Source organism: Haematobia irritans, unplaced genomic scaffold (assembly GCF_050003625.1).
Source record: "Haematobia irritans isolate KBUSLIRL unplaced genomic scaffold, ASM5000362v1 scaffold_97, whole genome shotgun sequence".
In the NCBI taxonomy this organism is placed as follows: Eukaryota; Metazoa; Arthropoda; class Insecta; order Diptera; family Muscidae; genus Haematobia; species Haematobia irritans.
Genome location: NW_027445860.1, coordinates 1 through 22,073, shown reverse-complemented (window position 1 = coordinate 22,073; position 22,073 = coordinate 1). Strand labels below are relative to the sequence as shown.

The 22,073-nt window shown below is 34.3% G+C and overlaps 1 protein-coding gene and 1 pseudogene across 1 annotated transcript; one reads left to right on the top strand and one right to left on the bottom strand.

Annotated features, from left to right (window-relative positions):
• Positions 1-1,935: 1,935 nt before the first annotated feature.
• LOC142242866 (uncharacterized) lies at positions 1,936-5,929 on the top strand (annotated as a pseudogene).
• Positions 5,930-12,509: 6,580 nt separating this feature from the next.
• On the bottom strand, positions 12,510-14,214 carry LOC142242865 (uncharacterized). The gene is made up of 2 exons (XM_075314378.1): positions 13,693-14,214; positions 12,510-13,583 (listed from the first exon to the last, which is right to left on the bottom strand). Exons 1-2 carry the CDS (start codon positions 14,212-14,214, stop codon positions 12,510-12,512), a joined length of 1,596 nt encoding a protein of 531 aa, XP_075170493.1.
• Between the last annotated feature and the right edge of the window lie 7,859 nt (positions 14,215-22,073).

The window sequence follows — 22,073 nt, the reverse complement described above, 5'->3', positions numbered from 1 at the left end:
AATAATTACAAAATATGTAGATGATCTCTTCTGTATATTGAATAAACATGACATACAGACTACATTATCAGCTTTAAATTCTTTTGATGGACAAATTCAATTTACGATGGAAAAAGAAGAGGACAACAAGTTACTTAGATACTATAATCCTAAGGCACAAAAATGGCATAAAAATTAACTGGTATCAAAAGCCAACAGCCACAGGACGATTGATACATTTTAACTCAAAACATCTCAGACGAATCATAATAAATACGGCTACAAATTTCATAAGAAGAGTATACGAGATTAGCGATGATATATTTCATAATGACAATGAGGACAAAATAAGGACTATATTAAGATTAAACGATTTCCCGAATAAAACGATTGACGACCTAATTCAACATGTAAAAGAGAGAAAACACACTAAACATGACGAAATTGAACCAAAAATTTACAAACCTTTGACGTACATTCCCGGATTCACAGAAAGATTTAAATCGTCTAATATGTTTAATAAGGACAAATTTCAAATTGCACAAAGTACTCACAATAATGTTAACAAATTCTTCAGTAAGCCAAAATCTAAAATCAAGAAAGATGATATGTCGAACGTAGTATATAAGATAAAATGCGATGGAAAAGAATCGGATACTTGCCAAAAAAGTATACGTTGGTACAACAAAAACCAAATTAAAAACTAGAATCTCAGGGCATAAATCTGATCAGAAAGCCACTGACAAGCCCTTGGAACAAAAGACGGCTCTTGCAGCACATTGCACCCTAACAGGACACAAGCCAAATTTTAAGGGCGTAGATATTTTGACCCAAGAAAACAACTATAAAAGGAGATTTACACTGGAGTTGCTACATATTATAAATGTACCTACAGAAAGACAGATGAATTTCAAGACCATACGGACCATTGTGCACACATTTATCGAAATATTGTACAGAAATATAGAAAATCAAATTAGACTTTAGTTGTAAATCTACTCGTTTGTGAATAAGTTCATGGTTCTTTTACTTCGAAATGTAATAATCAGTATTTTCCGAGTTTGATATATATTTTTGTTAATTAATGTGTAAAATGTTTTTCTGTTATTTGTTTAAAGAAATTTCCCTGACGACGAACTCGGAGATGTTTCGAAATATTGGAGGATATTATTGAATAAAAAACAACTCAAAAAACAACAACATATGTTTTTATGAGATGACCTTAAGCCGAATTAAACAAATATATTTAAAATAAAAACATTTAATTCCAATTTATTAAAATATAATTCATTTAAACATAACAAAAAGGTTCATAACATAAACATAAAATAACCTACTTTCAACTCAAGCTAATTTTCTTATAATACTTTGTAAGTCATTTTACGGTGTTTTTGTGAAGAATGTTAGTGAAAGAAGATTGTTTACATTTAGAACAGAGTACAAAGTGAAGAAGCGACGTCGGCGTGCTCTCCTTCGACTCTGACATATAAAGTAAAACACTATTGAATTAGAAAATAACGGCGTAGGAAAATCTCGTAGTGTGACATTTACGTATGTTCAGTTTACTTTTACCATTTATTGAATCGCGGACGACAGTGCTCGTGTCGAACATATCCCATATATTGTGCACATTATAAGTTAAGTTCGAATGCATAATCGATACTGCTGCATGTTTATGGGTTCGATAACACATTTACCGATAATTTAGTCATCGCCGACAATTCGTATCGATCCGTAAGATTCTTTACAAACACCGACATTCCGTCCGGAATAGCTGATAGTCTGTTAGGCGCTTTACAGACTATCAGTTATTCCGGACGACAGTGCTCGTGCTCGACATTCCGTCCGGACTATACAAAGATACCGATGGAATTGTTCATAGAAATTTTAACTTTTTGTATCAAGGACTCAAGATATTTTGTGTATGATGACAAGGTGTATGAACAAAGAAAAAGAATGCCAATGGGATCACCATCCTCACCGATTATCGCCGATATAGTAATGGAGGTACTGTTGGACTCAGTGATGGAAAAATTGACCCCCAAACCAAAAATAATTACAAAATATGTAGATGATCTCTTCTGTATATTGAATAAACATGACATACAGACTACATTATCAGCTTTAAATTCTTTTGATGGACAAATTCAATTTACGATGGAAAAAGAAGAGGACAACAAGTTACTTAGATACTATAATCCTAAGGCACAAAAATGGCATAAAAATTAACTGGTATCAAAAGCCAACAGCCACAGGACGATTGATACATTTTAACTCAAAACATCTCAGACGAATCATAATAAATACGGCTACAAATTTCATAAGAAGAGTATACGAGATTAGCGATGATATATTTCATAATGACAATGAGGACAAAATAAGGACTATATTAAGATTAAACGATTTCCCGAATAAAACGATTGACGACCTAATTCAACATGTAAAAGAGAGAAAACACACTAAACATGACGAAATTGAACCAAAAATTTACAAACCTTTGACGTACATTCCCGGATTCACAGAAAGATTTAAATCGTCTAATATGTTTAATAAGGACAAATTTCAAATTGCACAAAGTACTCACAATAATGTTAACAAATTCTTCAGTAAGCCAAAATCTAAAATCAAGAAAGATGATATGTCGAACGTAGTATATAAGATAAAATGCGATGGAAAAGAATCGGATACTTGCCAAAAAAGTATACGTTGGTACAACAAAAACCAAATTAAAAACTAGAATCTCAGGGCATAAATCTGATCAGAAAGCCACTGACAAGCCCTTGGAACAAAAGACGGCTCTTGCAGCACATTGCACCCTAACAGGACACAAGCCAAATTTTAAGGGCGTAGATATTTTGACCCAAGAAAACAACTATAAAAGGAGATTTACACTGGAGTTGCTACATATTATAAATGTACCTACAGAAAGACAGATGAATTTCAAGACCATACGGACCATTGTGCACACATTTATCGAAATATTGTACAGAAATATAGAAAATCAAATTAGACTTTAGTTGTAAATCTACTCGTTTGTGAATAAGTTCATGGTTCTTTTACTTCGAAATGTAATAATCAGTATTTTCCGAGTTTGATATATATTTTTGTTAATTAATGTGTAAAATGTTTTTCTGTTATTTGTTTAAAGAAATTTCCCTGACGACGAACTCGGAGATGTTTCGAAATATTGGAGGATATTATTGAATAAAAAACAACTCAAAAAACAACAACATATGTTTTTATGAGATGACCTTAAGCCGAATTAAACAAATATATTTAAAATAAAAACATTTAATTCCAATTTATTAAAATATAATTCATTTAAACATAACAAAAAGGTTCATAACATAAACATAAAATAACCTACTTTCAACTCAAGCTAATTTTCTTATAATACTTTGTAAGTCATTTTACGGTGTTTTTGTGAAGAATGTTAGTGAAAGAAGATTGTTTACATTTAGAACAGAGTACAAAGTGAAGAAGCGACGTCGGCGTGCTCTCCTTCGACTCTGACATATAAAGTAAAACACTATTGAATTAGAAAATAACGGCGTAGGAAAATCTCGTAGTGTGACATTTACGTATGTTCAGTTTACTTTTACCATTTATTGAATCGCGGACGACAGTGCTCGTGTCGAACATATCCCATATATTGTGCACATTATAAGTTAAGTTCGAATGCATAATCGATACTGCTGCATGTTTATGGGTTCGATAACACATTTACCGATAATTTAGTCATCGCCGACAATTCGTATCGATCCGTAAGATTCTTTACAAACACCGACATTCCGTCCGGAATAGCTGATAGTCTGTTAGGCGCTTTACAGACTATCAGTTATTCCGGACGACAGTGCTCGTGCTCGACATTCCGTCCGGAATAACTGATAGTCTGTAAACCGCATTAAACATTTTGTAAAAAAGAGCACGTCTGGCATCCCTGCTTTCATGTATGTTAACCCATTAAACGCCAAGACCTTTTAAGATAAAAAACAAATTTAAATTCATTTATATGTTTACACTTAACTTCAGTTAAAATATATTAAAAACAAAAAACAAAAAAGCGTAGAACATAAAAAAACAAAACAAAAAGAAATATTACCCAAGCGAGTAATGGATTAAGAAGATCCAAATTTAATTTATTAATTCCATCTGTCAACTGCGATTTTTTACAACTCAGGTAGATTTGCACATCGTTAGACAACTTTGCAGATCATTTATGTAAAGGCAAAATAGGAGGGGGCCCAATATCGATCATTGAGGTACACCATTAGTGACAGTTAAAGGACTAGAAGTTGAACCACCAATTTCCACAGCTTGAGTTCGTTGTCCCAAGTAGGATGAATTAAGTGAGATGTTGAAAATTTAAAGAAATGCTTCAATTTCGTGCAGAGGATTTCATGACTAACACAGTCGAACGCTTTAGAGTGATCCAATAACGTGAGACAGGTGACGAGGCCGTCGTCTATTGATGAACAAATATCATCCGCAACGTCAACCAACGCTGTGACACAACTGTGTTTTGGCCTGAAACTCGATTGTTTGTCATGCAGTAGATTATGGGTTTGAATATACTCAGATGTTTGGATGTGAATAATTCTTTCAAATGCCTTTGAAAGATAAGGCAGAATAGATATAGGGCAATGTATCATCTACATTTTTGGGTATAGGTAGAATCTTAGCGTGTTTCCAGCAATTCGGAAACTCGCTAGTTGGTACTAATATTTTAATTAAAAATTTAACATCTACTATATAAAAATAAGTCGGGGTTTCCTTCGGTTTTGCATTTGTTGGAAAGGTCCTCTGGCTTCGTGAGTTTTATAACAAAAATTTAAGAAAAGTTTCAACGGAAAAGCGGAAATCTTTTTTAAATACAGCACCATTTCCGATGCGTAGTATGTACTACAAACTAATATTTTAAGTTGATGGCGCCGTTGCGTGATAAATTGTTTGACATCTACTTATTGTTCTCTGCTCAGTGTTGTTGGAAAGTGCACAAAACGATATCCGCGACCGTTAGTTGCTGAAACAATCACAGGGAACGATGAATATCCAGTTTATCGTCGGCGTTCAAAAGAAGATAATGGTCGAACTATCAAAGTGAAAGTTCAAAATTAAGAGATTGAGATCCAAATGGGCAGATTGGTCAGTACTAATGAAGCACTGCGACGATTATTCACATTTCAAATTCATGAAAGATATCCCACAGTTGTACTTTTAGCAGCGCATTTGGAAAATGACCAATGAGTTTACTTCACTGAGGCTAATGCGGCACAACGAGCTGAGAGACCCCCATCAACAACATTGACTAGCTTCTTTGCAATGTGTGAAGCAGATCCATTCGCAGCGACGCTGATGTACGTCGAAATGCCCAAGTATTACACTTGGAATCAATCAACAACGGAATTTCAACGACGCAAACAAGGAACCCCAGTTCCAGATTGGCCACAGGTGTTTTCCACTGATGCACTAGGTCGCATGTATACTGTTCATCCTTGAAATGATGAATGTTTTTATTTGCGACTGCTGTTGGTAAATGTATGTTACGTAGACCAAAACCATTCGCGCATTTGAAAACTGTGAACGGCAACCAATGCCAAATATATCGAAAAGTCTGTCAACTATTAGGTTTACCGGAAAACGGTTTTCATTGGGATTTAACACTTACGGATTCAGTTGAACGCTGGTCGCAATAATCATCACCACATGTTTTCCTTCACAACCAATTCAGTTACGGAACAAATACAAAGACGACATATGTGAAGATATTTTGCATCGCTTGCGCGTTCAAAGTAATATTCCTGACATCCAAATAACCGATGAAGTCTACAATGAAGGATTGACTCTGATTGAGGATCAATGCTTGACTATTGCAAAGAAGCTACTGATTGAAGTAGGAATGGTTGCGCCAAATCGATCGATGCACGATGCATTCAACCATCGTGCATAAATCGAAAGCTGCAATACAATGTTAATAAATTGACGTAATCGTTCGGAATAATGTGCCGTTGCTGAATGAACAGCAAAACAAGTATACAAAACATTAATGCAAGCGGTGCACAATAATACTGGTGGTATATTCTTCTGGACACACCTGAAGGAGCAAGGAAAACATTTGTTTCTCGATCCAGTGCAATGGCAAAAATTGTTGGTGCAATGCAAGCTCATGGTTTGGGATGAGTATACAATGTAACATAAGAAATCACTTGAAGCACTTAACTTCATACTGAAGGATCTTCGGCGAAGTAACACCATCTTTGGCGGCTTGATGATATTGTTGGCAGGCGATTTCAGGCAGACGTTGCCAATAATTCCCCGTTGAACCTCTGCAGATGAATTGAATGATTGCCTGAAGGTATCACCTTTATGGAATAACGTAAAAACATCATCGTTAACAATTAATATGGGAGTTCAACTTCAGAATGATCAAAATCCTGTACAATTTTCCAAACAATTGCTAGCTGTTGGAAATGGAAAAGTCCCAGTTGATGCGACATCTGGATTAATTACTCTTAGGTTAGGTTAGATGGCCCGATGTATTAGGCTCACTTAGAATATTCAGTCCATTGTGATACCACAGTGGTGAACTTCTGCCCGATTCCATGTTAAGCTCAATGACAAGGGACCTCCTTTTTAAAGCCGAGTCCGAACGGTGTTCCACATTGCAGTGAAACCACTTAGAGGAGCTCAGAAATGTCACCAGCATTACCAAGGTGGGATAATCCACCGCTGAAAAATTTTAAGGTGTTCGGTCGAAGCAGGAATCGAACCCACGACCTTGGGCATGCAAGGCGGGCATGCTAACCATTGCACCACGGTGGTAAGAGTAATTAATTACGACTTTTTCCGATTTGTAGGCTCTCAATTAGCTCTTATTGAAAATGTTTTCCCAAACATTAGTGAGAATTATCAGAATTAGGCTTGGTTCAGTCAACGAGCAATTCTTGCCGGAAAGAATAATTATGTACACGGACTGAATTTCACCATTCAATCAAAAATTGCTGGCGATTTGGTAACATACAAATCCGTTGATTCCGTAAGAAATTCCGATGATGAAATAAATTATCCAACGGAGTTTTTGAACTCTCTGGAGTTACCAGAATTTCCACCACATAACTTGCAACTCAAAGTTGGTACAGTTATTATGATATTGTGTAATTTGAATCCACCGCGACTTTGCCACCATCATAACTTTCCTGACATTTTATTTGAATCCAATATTTAGATGGGGCCTCTATATAGCCTTTTGTCCTATTTTAATCTATTGACCTGATATTTGATATGTAGAGTTCTTTTATACCGCTAAAATGCTGAAGTTTTTCTGTGACCAATTCGGACGGAGGAATTGTGACACAGATACATATGACAAATAAGAATATTTATATAGACCCATTTTTTGAATCCCTCCACCATAGATTTTCCATTGGAGTAATATTAAAATTAGATCTAATTACATTTCTTGGGTAATGAGCAATGTTGCAGTCGGATTCGAACAAAATTGGCTCGGCCCTGTGGGTGATTAGCCCTAAGAACAATAATAAGAGGATAACTTAGCAATACCAGAAATTACTTGACAATTATCTGATACTAGAGCCAAAAATGTATGCAAAAATATTTAAGCTAAGATTGAAGCTATCACTAGAGTCAGTGAAAGACCACTGTGGTATCACATAGGAGAAAATGGAGCCTGAAGTAACTGGCTGCTACTATACCTAAACTAACCTTCTCTGGTATCACACATTATGGTTAAGAGAATACTGCTTTGTGTGCAATTTGATGTTGATCAGTTATTGCTGATGTTGGCATGAATACTTCAAGTTTCAATTTTTGTTAGATCTAAGCGATATGTTTTTATTATTTTTACATTGAATTTAAACGGAATGTGATATGCAATTTAAAATTGTCATTAAATAGTTATGCAGTTGAGGATAGCTGACACACTGTGTGACCAACCCAAACGACCATATTTTTTGTAAAAATATTCTTTATTGATTCGAATGGTGAATATATTTATTTTATTTTCTAGGATTGGGATTGCCGTCCCTTTTAGGCCATATAGAAATTATCGGTTCCTCTTTATTGAGTTTCAACGTTCCAATTACGTGTTCAAAAAACCTACCCCTAGAATGGGTGTTGATTTTAAATCACTCTATCATCTTATTGATGGTAACGTTAATAATGATGTAAAATCCGGCAGAAATGCATGTTTTTATTGTTAAAATCAATTTGTTTTTGATAATGTTTGGCGAACATCCCTTTACACCTCCCACCCAACTAGAAAAAATCAAAGTTGTTTTGATTTTATGCCAACACGTCCCCGCCACACACGAACATGACCTTATACTAGCGGATTTGTCGCCGCAACGTATTGTGTCGCAGGGTTTATTCGACCGTATAAGGTCCCCCTTAAAGTGCGTCCAATCGATACGAATTGTCGGCGATGACTAAATAATTGGTAAATGTGTTATCGATCCCATAAACATGCAGCAGTATCGATTATGCCTTCGGACTTAACTTATAATGTGGCCATTTTATGGGATATGTTCGACACTGTGGTCCGGATAAACGTACGAGGGCAGTTCAGAAACTTCTTAACCTAGTACAAAAAGCGCGGTATAAACAGAAAAAAGTTCAGTGTTTTGCAAACTTCCATCTCTGTTATGAACAAATGTTAAATTTTGTTTCGATCTGGCAACTCCTTCATATAGAAACAGGTGTTCAAAAAAGTCGCATCCGCAATTTTTTTACAATGGAAAAATTAGAAATGCATGCTGTCATTAAATATTTACATAAAAAAGGTTTATCGGGACAAGAAATTCATAATGATATGGTGAATGTGTTAGGTGAAATTTCTCCTTCATATGCAACAGTAAAAAAATTGGGTTGCTGAATTTAAGCGTGGTCGTACAAGCATTGAAGATGAACCACGTAGTGGACGTCCAAAAACAGCAACAACAACAGAAATTGCACCCAAATTGCATGATATGGTATTCAATGATCGACGAATAAAAGCGCGTGAAATTGCTAATAGCATCCCAAATGGTCGAGTCCATTTAATTTTGCATGAAGAACTACAGATGAAAAAGCTTTCTGCAAGATGGGGGCCGCATTTGTTAACAGTCGATCAAAAACGCATAAGAATGAACATTTCTCAAGCTTGTTTGGATCGTTTTAAGCGAAATAAAATGGATTTTAAGCGTCGTTTCATAACTGTTGATGAGACATGGATCCACCACTATACTTCAGAGACAAAAGAACAATCCAAACAATGGCTGGAGGAAGTGCCCCAAAGAAGGCAAAAGCTATTCAATCGGCTGGTATGGTTATGGCAACGGGTTGTTGGGACTTCAAAGGTATTTTATTGATTGACTATCTGCAAAAGGGTAAAACAATGAATTCAAGATTACTATTGCAACCTTTTGGATCAATTAAATTTACAAATTCGAGAAAAACGTCCTGGCTTACAACACAAAAAATAATTTTTCATCAAGACAACGCACCAGCGCACAAGAGTGTTTTAACAATGGCTAAAATCAACGAATTAAAGTACGAGTTGCTTGACCACTCACCTTATTCTCCTGATTTAGCTCCCAGTGACTTTTACTTGTTCCCAAATCTAAAAAAAAAATCCTTGCTGGCAAGCGTTTTACCTCAAATGAAGATGCTGTTCGGGGATGAACTAATGAAAAGCTGGAAAGTGAAACTAATTTGCCTTTCGAAATTATAACACTTGAAGAAATTTTAGTTTTAAATTTGTAAATTCAGGAATATTTATTGTTATTTATTTTAATGTGTAATTCTAAGTTTTATATTTAAGTTTAAAAAATATTTACAAAGAAAATTCAAATTTAATTCAAATGTAGGAAAGGGTGTAATTAAGGGTTACTTTTATTTTACTGGCAATGTGCAATGGAATTGTGCAATATAGTTGTAAGTAGAAATGATGCAATATAGATTTAAGTCGAAATTTGAGGGTTTTATATACAATGAATGTTTGGTGTTGTGATTTCGTTCTGATGATTTTTGCTGATGATGTTTGTCGTTAGTGGCCGGCACTTTTCTTTTTGGGTTTATCATTGGGGAATGGATTGATTTGATGTTGATGTGACTTTATGTGTCACTGTTCGGTGATTGTCTTCATTAATTGTTTACCTGTAAATGTTCTTTGTAAATTTAAATGTTCACAAACAATTCTATTTTATTTATTATATTTTGTTTCAAATATCGTTCAAATATTGTTCAAAAATATCGTTCACTACACTCGTAACTTATCGCGAGAGGGAGATCGATTGTGCGTGCGCGAATTGATGGTCGGTTCAAGACTGGTTCGTTGCTCTCTTGAGTGATGCTTAGTAGCCGATGCAAAGCTTAGCGACAAAGCTACAAGCATCGATCCAAGGGCAACTTTCCAGGTAAACAGATAGAAAAACAAAAGGACACGACGATTAAAAATTATATGTGCCGCCAGGCACAGTGTTTCAAAAACGGGTTCAAAGAAATTTTGAACATTCTGCCCCCCGCGAAAGAGTGTAGTTTACCTTACCTTATTGGTTGCTGACCTCGGTTGTACTACTAATTGGCCCCACGAAAACATAGCCCCAATCGGTGAGTTGGGCAAAAACTCTGCCAAGACCAATTTGAACGGAGTATGGGCGTCTGGGTAGATTGTACACCAAACGACTTCCATATTGCCGGGCGCGCAGTCTAATTGCGGCTTCGCATCCCAACAAGGCTGACGGTCGATGCAGCAACTCGGGTGTGTGTGGCAGCTTGGCATAACAGCACTCTTACACTGGCCCAGTCCTCAGACTCCTCAGCCATCATATCTACCTGGGCTGTAGGAATAAAAACCGAAGATCGATGGTACGGTAACTCTACCTGCGGTGGCGTATAGCGTCCAAAAGTTTCACGTAGCTGAGGAGCCCCATGCAACATCGTGTGGTGACGGAGGTTGGATTGAGGTTGCGGTGAGGACTGGGCACTCCGGTGCCAGATGACTGTGCGTCAGGCAGTTACGGCTGTAGCTGGGCCTCTCTACAGTTTCATACCGCTGGTATGGGGTCTGTCGGCGGAAAAAAGCACATGACCTGATTGGGTGGTCGTATTGGCACAGGTCACATGCATACTGCCAGTGTGCAGGTCGGTGTCGTCGATTGGGGCGAGAGGGTCCATTTGGTGAGGGGTCGCGAACAGGTAATACGCCGGCCATTTCTGTAACAAAAGTTTTGTGAGGCAGTTACGGCAGTAGCTGCGTCTCTCTACAGTTTCATACCGCTGGTATGGGGTCTGTCGGCGGAAAAAAGCACATGACCTGATTGGGTGGTCGTTTTTGTTTGTTTGTTTGTTTATTTATAGTTTCACATACAAAAGATTACAATCTCATAAATACAGTATGTGATTCAAGATGACTAAACAAAATATTTAGGATATCATAAAACGAAATAAGGATTAATATATAATTAGACATAAAAAACATAATATAAAATTAAAACGAAAATAATTTAACAATAAAAATTGCGATAAACAAGAACATTTAAACATAATAAAATATAATGAAAAAAAAAAATAAGAAAATACATTGCGTTATTCGGCATTTAAACAATGCTTAAGAAGGGCTGTTTTGAACTGAATTGCGTTGCTTAGGTTTTGTATTTGTGCAGGAAGGGAGTTCCATAGACGGGATGTGTTAAGGAAAAATTGCCACTCAGAGACCAGAAGTTGATGTCGCATAGGAATAATCAGTAAACGTCTATTAGTTCTTCCAAATTTAAGTTTGCTGTAGAGGTATTCAGGCGTTTTTGTATATATTATTTTGTGCATCAACAGAAGTGACTTGTTATTCAGATAATCCTCAAACCCGATACCATACAGATGTTTACGATACTCTGAACAGCTTTCAAATCTTCTTAGACCGTAAACGTATCTAAGTATTGCTTTATATGCGACGTCCAGGCGAAGTTTGCTTCTAGCGTCGCATTTAGTAAATAATTCACTTCCGTACAATAGTACTGGCATCAGATAAGATTTGGCTAGTAGGCTTCGAATATGTAGAGGAGTGAAATTCTGCGTCTTATATAAAGTTCTGAGCATCCCAAATACTTTACCAGTAGCTGCTACAACCTGGTCATTCCATGTCAAGGTTTTATTGAAAATGATTTTTTTAGCCTTTGATACCTGTACAATAATTTGGCTTCCGATTTTTACTTGATGTTCTCTCAAATCAATATCGCCCGTTTAGTACAATCAAATTGGATTTTTTAGGGTTTATATATATTTGATTTTCAGCTGCCCAAGTATTAATAGCTTCCAAGTTATTGTTGAGTTTATCCACTCCATCTGTCAAGTTTGATTTTTTGCAGTTCAGATAAATTTGTACATCGTCAGTATAAATGTGAAATTGCGAGTGTTCAAGTGTATTTGGCAGAACGTTTATGAACATGCAGAAAAGAAGTGGTCCTAGAATGGAGCCTTGTGGAACGCCTCGGTTAATTGGCAATGGGTTATACGTTTTTTACAAAGAATGTCATGATTTACACAATCAAAACCTTTGAATGGTCTAAAAGAACCAGTAATGCCAATGATCCCTCGTCAATAATAGCTCTAATATTCTCCGCCACTTCGACTAAGGCTTGCACACAACTATGTTTAGGTCGGAAGCCAGATTGACGTGCATTTAACAGTTTATTATGTTCCAGATACTCACAGATTTGTTTATGCATGAGATGTTCAAATGCTTTTGACAAGAATGACAATATTGCAATAGGCCTGTAATCATTATTTGTACCCGGTTTGGGGATCGGTATTATTTTGGCTTGTTTCCATTCCATGGGATATTGGCCTGTTGTTATGATAGAATTGAATAGGTGTGTGATATGCAGCAGTAAATTTGGCAACAACACTTTTATGAATTTAGGGTAAATTTTATCCAGACCAGCAGCATCAGATTTTATATGGAGACAACTTTCCAAGACATCACCAGAGTTCACACATTTAAATTCGAAACAAGAAAATGGTGGAAAAACATTATTCGCTTGTAAAACTGAAAGATTATTTTGTGGATGGTTACTTGATGGCATTGTAAAAGGTAAATTAACAATGTTTTCATTCATCTCATCTGGGTCACCGACACTTTTTGTGTTTTTAGTTTTACCAATACCAACTTCTTTGATTATATCCCATTTCTTTTTTGAGTCAATTGCTTTTTTTACAGATTTGTTAGTTACCGCTCTTAGTCTTCGGTATTCCTCGTGAAGCTCATGAGTTCTAAATCGTTTCCACCTTTTGTATGCATGATCTCTTTTTTTAATTAGATCAGCAATATTATCATCGAACCAGGTTTTATCTGGTGGAAAATTTCTTCTTTGCTGTAAGGGTACGGAACATTCAAGTAGGTAAGACAAATTTCGATTTAGAAAATATAGTTTTTGATCAATGGATTGAATGTAATAAATGGCATCCCAGTCGATAGAGCAAAACTCTTGTTGTAGTACCTCATAGTTCATTTTGTTGAAGTTATAGTAAGTTTGTGGTGGTTCTTCAGGTGGTTTGCACAAGTCATATGTCATAAAGATTAGGTCATGTTTGGAAAAACATGGAGCACTGATCTGATCGTAAAGGAGAGCTTTAGTGAGGCTATCAACCAAAAAAATATCCAAAAGACTGCTTGATGAAGAGGTGAAATGAGTTGGATTTGTCCGATTTATTGTATATAACCCTAGTGTCACACAATAAATTACTATTCAAATCACCAGCAAGTAAGATATCATCATAATGAACTGTAATGTTTGTTAGAACAGTTAGTAGGGAGTCAAAAGGGATGTTTTTATTCGGTCTGTATATGCACCCAACCAACGATTTGCGACCATTAAACATTGATTCGATGAAAATATACTCCACTATATCATTGTACATAGATTTGCAAATAACTTTATGCCGGAAATGATTTTTGATGTAAATTGCAACGCCTCCATCGACAGAACATCGATCATTTCTTAGTGCAGTATAACCATAAGTTCGTACCAAATTGTCTGATATTGATGAATTGAACCATGTTTCTGACACACAAATTATGTCGACTCCAGACTGCTCAAAAATGTATCTAAATTCATCCATTTTGTTTGCAAGGCTCTGTGCATTTATGTGACACATATGAATACAAGGTTTTTGTTTGCCAAGAATGCGGATAACGTTATTAACACCATCTATGGAACTTCCTATGTTACTTAAGACAGGCATAAATCGGTAAAAAATGCAACGCAAAAACAGTCTGAGATGTGTTAAAAATATAAAAAATATATAGAAATATGATAAGAATATTTTTGAATAAAATCAGTTCTAATCTAGTTATTATTACTAGAGGATGTAGGAAAAAACTGGTCGAGTTGTTCAATGCTTTCAACCAAGATTGCTTCATTATTAGAATTTGTTTTAACATAAATAAGTCCACGTCGAAAAAATACAGTAGAAAACAGTTGCTTTTTTCTCATATTAATTGCAGTTCTGAGAATCTTGAAGTTTTCGACTGTAAGACTTTCATTCACATATATCGGTTTTGCAGAATTATATCCAATATGATTTAAAGAAAGTGTAGTCTTCATGTTCTTCTTAAACAGGTTAATAGATTTTAGAATTGAGTTTTTAAAGAATGGAGTAAGAAGTTGAATTACTATAGTGCCATCAAGGCTATTTGTTTTGTTGTTCTTAATCCGATATATTACTTTGTAAGGTGGTGTTTGAATACGCAGTGCCTCACAAATGGCGTTAAAAACGTTATCTAGGCGTTCGTTCTCACTATAAGGACTTCCATGTATCAATTTGCATAGTCATTGTTTCCATTTCCTTTTTCGTTGTGTCCATATTGCAGGTTTGTTCTATTTTAGAAATACGGCTGCAAATATCTCTAACAGTGGTTTCCTCAAGCCTGCTAACTCGCTCACAAATGGTAGTAATGGTGTTTTCAACTTCTTGTATTCGTGAGTTTAATGAATTTAAGAGTTTGGATTCAACATCATCCAATCTCTTATGTATGTGAGAGACTTTCTCGTCGATTTCTTCAAAAGCTCTTTTCATCTGCATTGATTGTTTTTGAAAACTCATTTCAATGTGGTGTAGTATGTGTGATGTTTCTACTTTACTCCCCAGGCGCAGGGTTTTTGTATGGTTTTCAGTAACAGAACTCTCTTCTCTCTCTCGTTTCGCAGATCCCGTTAACTTCTCCATGATCTCTTCTTCCAAAAGTTTGTTGCTTTGTATTATCTCAGCTAGAAATTTCTCATGCTGCTCTTCACTCAATGCTTGGCACGACATTTTGTTATTGTGTTCAGTAATGTCTCTGAGATATTTTGTAGATGTAGTTGTATATGTAGCTTTGCTTTTTGCTTCTGTTTTCCTTGTTGAAGAATAAGGAAATATGAAGTATTTGTTTTCGTAAAGTATCTAATTTTTGGGATGTTTTGTGTTGTTATTTGATCAGCAATAATATGTGTACCAGGGTTTAAGTATTTTTGCCAAAACTTGTGGGTGGATATTTAGTATAACTTTCGAAAAAAACGGAAAAACACGGAGCGAAAGTTGAACACGTCTATCTCTAACAAAAATTTTACTCAGACTCCGTATTGGCACAGGTCACATGCATACTGCCAGTGTGCAGGTCGGTGTCGACGATTGGGGCGAGAGGGTCCATTTGGTGAGGGGTCGCGAACAGGTAGTACGCCGGTCATTTCTGTAATAAAAGTTTTGTGAGTACCGTGTTTTTTGATGTCCGAAAACAGTTTTACTATTTTCGTTATGGGTCGGCTGAGCATACCGCTAGCGGTTCTATCTTAAGACCCGCTTTTTCAAGTGTAGAAAAAATCTTGTCTAAACTATCTATATGTTCCTGTAAAGAAGTGCTGAATACCAACATATCATCTAAATAAACTACACATATCCTGTTGATATATTTTCTTAGGACTGAATTAACCGTTAAAAGGTAGCCGGGGCGTTTTTGAGCCCGAATGGCATCCTTGCGAATTCGTAATGCCCAAAAGGAGTAGAAAATGCAGTTTTTGTCGATGTTCAGGTTTTACCATGATTTGGTGAAACCCTTTGGCTAGGTCTATTGTAGAGAAATACTGAGCTTTCCCCAATTTGTCTAATATAGATTCTATATTAGGGATTGGATACTTGTCAGCAATGGTGTTATCGTTCAGATTTCTATAATCAATAACGGTGCGCCACTGATTCCGGAATTATCTTCCTTTTTTAGAACAATCCAAAGTGGGCTGTTATAGGGAGATGAAATTTATGTTATTATGCCTTGCCTTAACATCTCGTTTACTTGTCGCTCAATCTCTTGTTCCTGTACCTTCGAGTATCTATATATCTTTGAATATATGGGGTCTGTCTGTCTTTGTGATTATCTCATGTTGTACTTCATGAATAAATGTCAAATTATCACCTTCAATATAAAAAAGTTTGTTATATTTCCTTAATAGTTTGAGAATAGATTTATTCTCTTCGTTATTTAAATTCTCAGTGTTGACTAAATTTAGAACAGGGGTTGGAATTGCTTCTAGATTGCATATATTATCAATATCGAAGAAAAACTCATCAAAAATTAGTTTAACACGATTAACTTCTATAAAATTGCCTTGAAAATCTATTTTGATTTTTAGATGAAGTAAGATATTTTGTCCAATTATGGCAATGTACTTCCTTCCTATCAAATCGTGACTCACGAATAATTTTATGATTAATTTACCTTACCGAAGTGTCTGCAAACATGAGCATTATTAAAATCGGGAGTATTATTAAACTCTTAACATCCAAGGTGTCACTAAAATTGTAATTGAATTTAACTCTTAAGCGTTTTATGTTGGTGAGCAGGAATATTTTCGTGAGTGTAATTCGTTACTCACGCACACTCACGAAGATATTCATTTCGTGACTTACGCTCACGCACGATATTTTGGTTTGTTAATCATGCTCAAGCACACTCACGCTGTTGTCATGAGCGTGACTCACGAACATTTTCGTGAGTCACAATTTCGTGTCACGTGCACACCTGTTTATTAATTCCCGTAACTCGGTTTAGTGTTCTAAAATACCTTTCTTTTCCTTCTGACTGGATCATATAATTTTTTAATGTATTTGGTGACATTATGCTTGTGGTTGAACCAGTATCTATTAACAACTTACTATTTGATTCTTAATTGTATGTTTTACTATGGGCAACTGTGTACTTAGGTTAGGTTAGGTTAGTCTGGTTAAACTTTGTTTGATTACTTTGATTTAAAGAAGTGGCATTTACATTATTTGATTATTGTGGCAAATACAATTCGTTATTAGTGGATTTCGAGAATTTGGTATCCGAATTTGAGGTAAAATTTTTGTTTTTATTATAATTAAAATCACGATTTCTTTGAGTTTTCTTATCATCAACCTTCCTATGTCTATAATCTATTGTTCTTGTGTCTGTTAGTAGTTTTAATTTAGTATACTTTGTTATAATGTCTTGTAAAGATTCATTATCATTTATATGAGCTCTGACGGTGCCATCTATTTTATCCAACATTATATCCACCAGATCCCTATCAACATTCTCTGGTTTATAGATAGCTGGTTTAATCGGATCAAATGCATATAACTGACTAATTTCATATTTACTTTCTTCGAATATTGAAAACACCTCTTCCAAATTACTTACTCTATCGTATCTACAAAAATTAAAAATTTCCGCGTATGTCTTCCGTGGTTTCAGCTGCTGGTAAATCCTTTGCTTTACTTCATTCCAAGAAAGGTTGTCTAGTTCGCCAAGTCTCTGGGCAGCATCTCCAATAATCTTCTGGTTAATCAAAATACTTAGGGCATATTTAAAGAGGGGTAAATTTTGTCCACATAAGCTGATTGCTGAGTCTACTGACTTTATAAATGCTATGGGATTATGGCTAGCATCCAATGGTTTCAATCTTCTAATCTGATCAATTATATCTCTCGGCTCCATACGAAAATCATTTAAAACTTCTCTCTGGAATTGTTGTGGCGTATATTGTTGTTGTTGGTGAATTTGTTGTTGATACTGAAGATTTTGCTTTCTTTCCTCTTGCAACTCCATTTGGAGTAGTTGTAATTGTTGTTGAAATTCGTTAATCTTTTCTTCTTGTTTTCTAACCACTATTTTTCTATTGACCATTAATTTATTTTATTATTAATTTCAATTTTTTTAGGCTCGACTCCGACTGCGCCAGTTATATATAACGATGAAAAAAAAACAAGAACTCTAGAGGTGTTTTATTCACGTTTATTATACATTCAAGTTGGTCTTAAGACTGAATTGGATTCTTTTGTTTGCAATCCAAAATGTGTCTTGGCATTCAGTGTAGCGGAATATTTATGCTTACGCTACACTTAATGTCAGCACAAACTTATTAATGTGAAACAAAAGAATCAAATATCATACAAAAATATATTACTCTACACTTATACATATTAGGTGGAGTGGTCGGTATGTTAAAGAATCAAATATCATAGAAAAATATATTACTCTACACTTATACATATTAGGTGGAGTGGTCGGTATGTAGCTCGCGCACACCTCTAATATTCAGTGGCGCTAACCTTTTGTGAAAAAAATTGGTTTATGATTTTTTTTATATATGTAGGCATGGCCGTAGCCAGGATTTTAATTCGGGGGGGGGGGTTCAACTTAAAAAAAAATATTCATATAATCTCATGTGTAGAAAATTTTATTTATGCATAGGTATATATACAATATTTTTATAATATTAAATTGAGCCGACGGGCTTTTAGGGCAGCAAATAAATCAATGACTTCTTCAGTCGGCACATTTATTCGGCGATGAACCGACATTAATGCCAATCCTTTGAGTCTGCTCTCGCTAGTCGAATTTCTAAGATACGTCTTTAATCTCTTCTTTGTTGAAAATTAACGTTCGGATGAGCACGTAGTAAATGCAGGGATGGAAAATGCAGTACTATAGTACTTTTTTCAAACCTTTTTCACCCCGGTCAGTACCGTTGTACCCCCGCGAATGATTTAGTACCTTTTGTGTAGACATTTTTGAGTCGATATCAGATTTATGGTACAATAGTTTTAACAAAATATTTTAATATTTTGAGAAAGTCTTTATCAACCTTATTTGCTAATAGTCTTTTACAACTATGGCAAAACAGACATGTTCATGTGGGAAGAAAATCTCGATTTTGTAAAAGACATAGTCAAAAACAGGATTTTATTGAACTTCAAGAAAGTTTTAGTCGAAACAAGTATATACGGCCGTAAGTTCGGCCAGGCCGAAGCTTATGTACCCTCCACCATGGATTGCGTAGAAACTTTTACTGAAGACTGTCATCCACAATCGAATTACTTGGGTTGCGGTAACACTTGCCGATGGCAAAGTATCTTAAAACTTCCTAACACCGTCTTCTAAATTCCAAGGTAGTCCATACGTAGTATATATTAAACTAAAAAAGGCCGATTAAATACGTATATAATTAAGTTTAAAGTTTCTATAAAAAAAAAATTTTGACAAAATAAAATTTTGACATTTTCAATAGAAGTAAAATTGGAAAAAAATTTCGATAGAAATAAAATTTGGAAAAAATTTTCTATAGAAATAAAATTTTGACAAAATTTTCTATAGAAAAAAATTTTTACAAAATTTTCTACAAAAATAAAATTTTGACAAAATTTTCTATAGAAATAAAATTTTGACAAAATTTTCTATAGAAATAAAATTTTTACAAAATTTTCTATAGAAATAACATTTTGACAATGTTTTCCATAAAAATAAAATTTTGGTAGATTATTTTTGTATCGAGTGGCAAACCATGAATATGAACCGATATGGACCAATTTTTGTGTGATTGGGGATCGGCTATATATAACTATAGACCGATATGGACCAATTTTTGCATGGATATTAGCGGTATGGACCAATATGGACCGATATGGACCAATTCTTGCGTGTTTGTTAGAGACGACATTCTAACACCATGTTCCAAATTTCAACCGAATCGGATGAATTTTTCTCCTCCAAGAGGCTCCGTAGGACAAATCTGGGAATCGTTTTATATGAGGCTATATATAATTATGGACCGATATGGACCAATTTTTGCATGGTCATAAGAGAACATATACCAACACCATGTACCAAATTTCAGCCGGATCGGATGAAATTTTCGTTTCTTAGAGGCTCCGCAAGCCAAATCGGGGGATTGGTTTATATGGGGGCTATATATAATTAAGGACCGATGTGGACCAATTTTTGCATGGTCATTAGAGAACATATACCAATACCATGTACCAAATTTCAGCAGGATCAGCTTCTTTTAGAGCAATCGCAAGCCAAATTTGGGGGTCCGTTTATATGGGGGCTATACGTAAAAGTGGACCGATATGGCCCTTTTGCAATACCGTCCGACCTACATCAATAACAACTACTTGTGCCAAGTTTCAAGTCGATAGTTTGTTTCTTTCTGAAGTTAGCGTGATTTCAACAGACGGACGGACGGACATGCTCAGATCGACTCAGAATTTCACCACGACCCAGAATATACATACTTTACGGGGTCTTAGAGCAATATTTCGATGTGTTACAAACGGAATGACAAAGTTAATATACCCCCATCCTATGGTGGAGGGTATAAAAAGAATGCGATTCTATATTATCGATTTTTTATTTCGGTAGAAAATTTTGTCAAAATTTTATTTCTATATAGAATTTTTGCAAAATTTTATTTTTATAGAACATTTTGTCAAAATTTTATTTCAATTGAAAATTTTGTAAAAATTTTATTTCTATAGGAAATTTTTGCAAAATTTTATTTCTATAGAAAAAATTTTGCAAAATTTTTTTTCTATAGAATTTTTTTGCAAAATTTTATTTCTATAGACAATTTTTGCAAAATTTTATTTATATAGAAAATTTTGTCAAAATTATATTTTCTTTAAAATTCAGTCTCTTGACAATCTATATAGAATTTTTGCAAAATTTTATTTTTATAGAAAATTTTGTCAAAATTTTATTTCAATTGAAAATTTTGTAAAAATTTTATTTCTATAGGAAATTTTTGCAAAATTTTATTTCTATAGAAAAAATTTTGCAAAATTTTTTTTCTATAGAATCTTTTTGCTAAATTTTATTTCTATAGAAAATTTTTGCAAAATTTTAATTTTATTTATATAGAAAATTTTGTCAAAATTATATTTTCTTTAAAATTCAGTCTCTTGATAATCTATATAGAATTTTTGCAAAATTTTATTTTTATAGGAAATTTTTGCAAAATTTTATTTTTATAGGAAATTTTTGCAAAATTTTATTTCTATAGAAAAAATTTTGCAAATTTTTTTTCTATAGAATTTTTTTGCAAAATTTGTGCTATTTGTACAGGTAAGCGTTTTTCAAAATAAAACCTCAGCTTTTCTTCAACATCTTCGATAAGATTTTTCTATGCAGCTAAAAATATATATTTATTTATATAAAAATATTCATTCATTTCGGGGGGATTGATCCCCCTCATCGCCCCCTGAATACGGCCTTGTATGTAGGTATTGAAATTGTAAAAGGATGACAAAATCGTTAGGCAGCAACTTATTAAAAGTGAAAAGTACAAGAAGAAGAAGAAGAGAAAAATGCGTTTTACAGTTGATACCATTACATGGAAATTGGAAATAGTGGAATAATTTCAAGGCCAGTCGATGAGCGATCGTGGTGCAATGGTTAGCATGCCCGCCTTGCATACACAAGGTCGTGGGTTCGATTCCTGATACGACCGAACACCAAAAAGTTTTTCATATATATATATATATATATATATATATATATATATTATATATATATATATATATATATATATATATATATATATATATATATATATATATATATATATATATATATATATATATATATATATATATATATATATATATATATATATATATATATATATATATATATATATATATATATATATATATATATATATATATATATATATATATATATATATATATATATATATATATATATATATATATATATATATATATATAATATATATATATATATATATATATATATATATATTATA

Excerpts from the sequence above, each read along its gene's own strand:
- LOC142242865 (XM_075314378.1), bottom strand. The coding sequence starts at position 14,214 with ATGCCTGTCTTAAGTAACATAGGAAGTTCCATAGATGGTGTTAATAAC. Across the intron at positions 13,584-13,692 it reads ATTTATTGTGTGACACTAGG|ATCAGTGCTCCATGTTTTTC; the intron begins GTTATATACAAT and ends CTTTACGATCAG.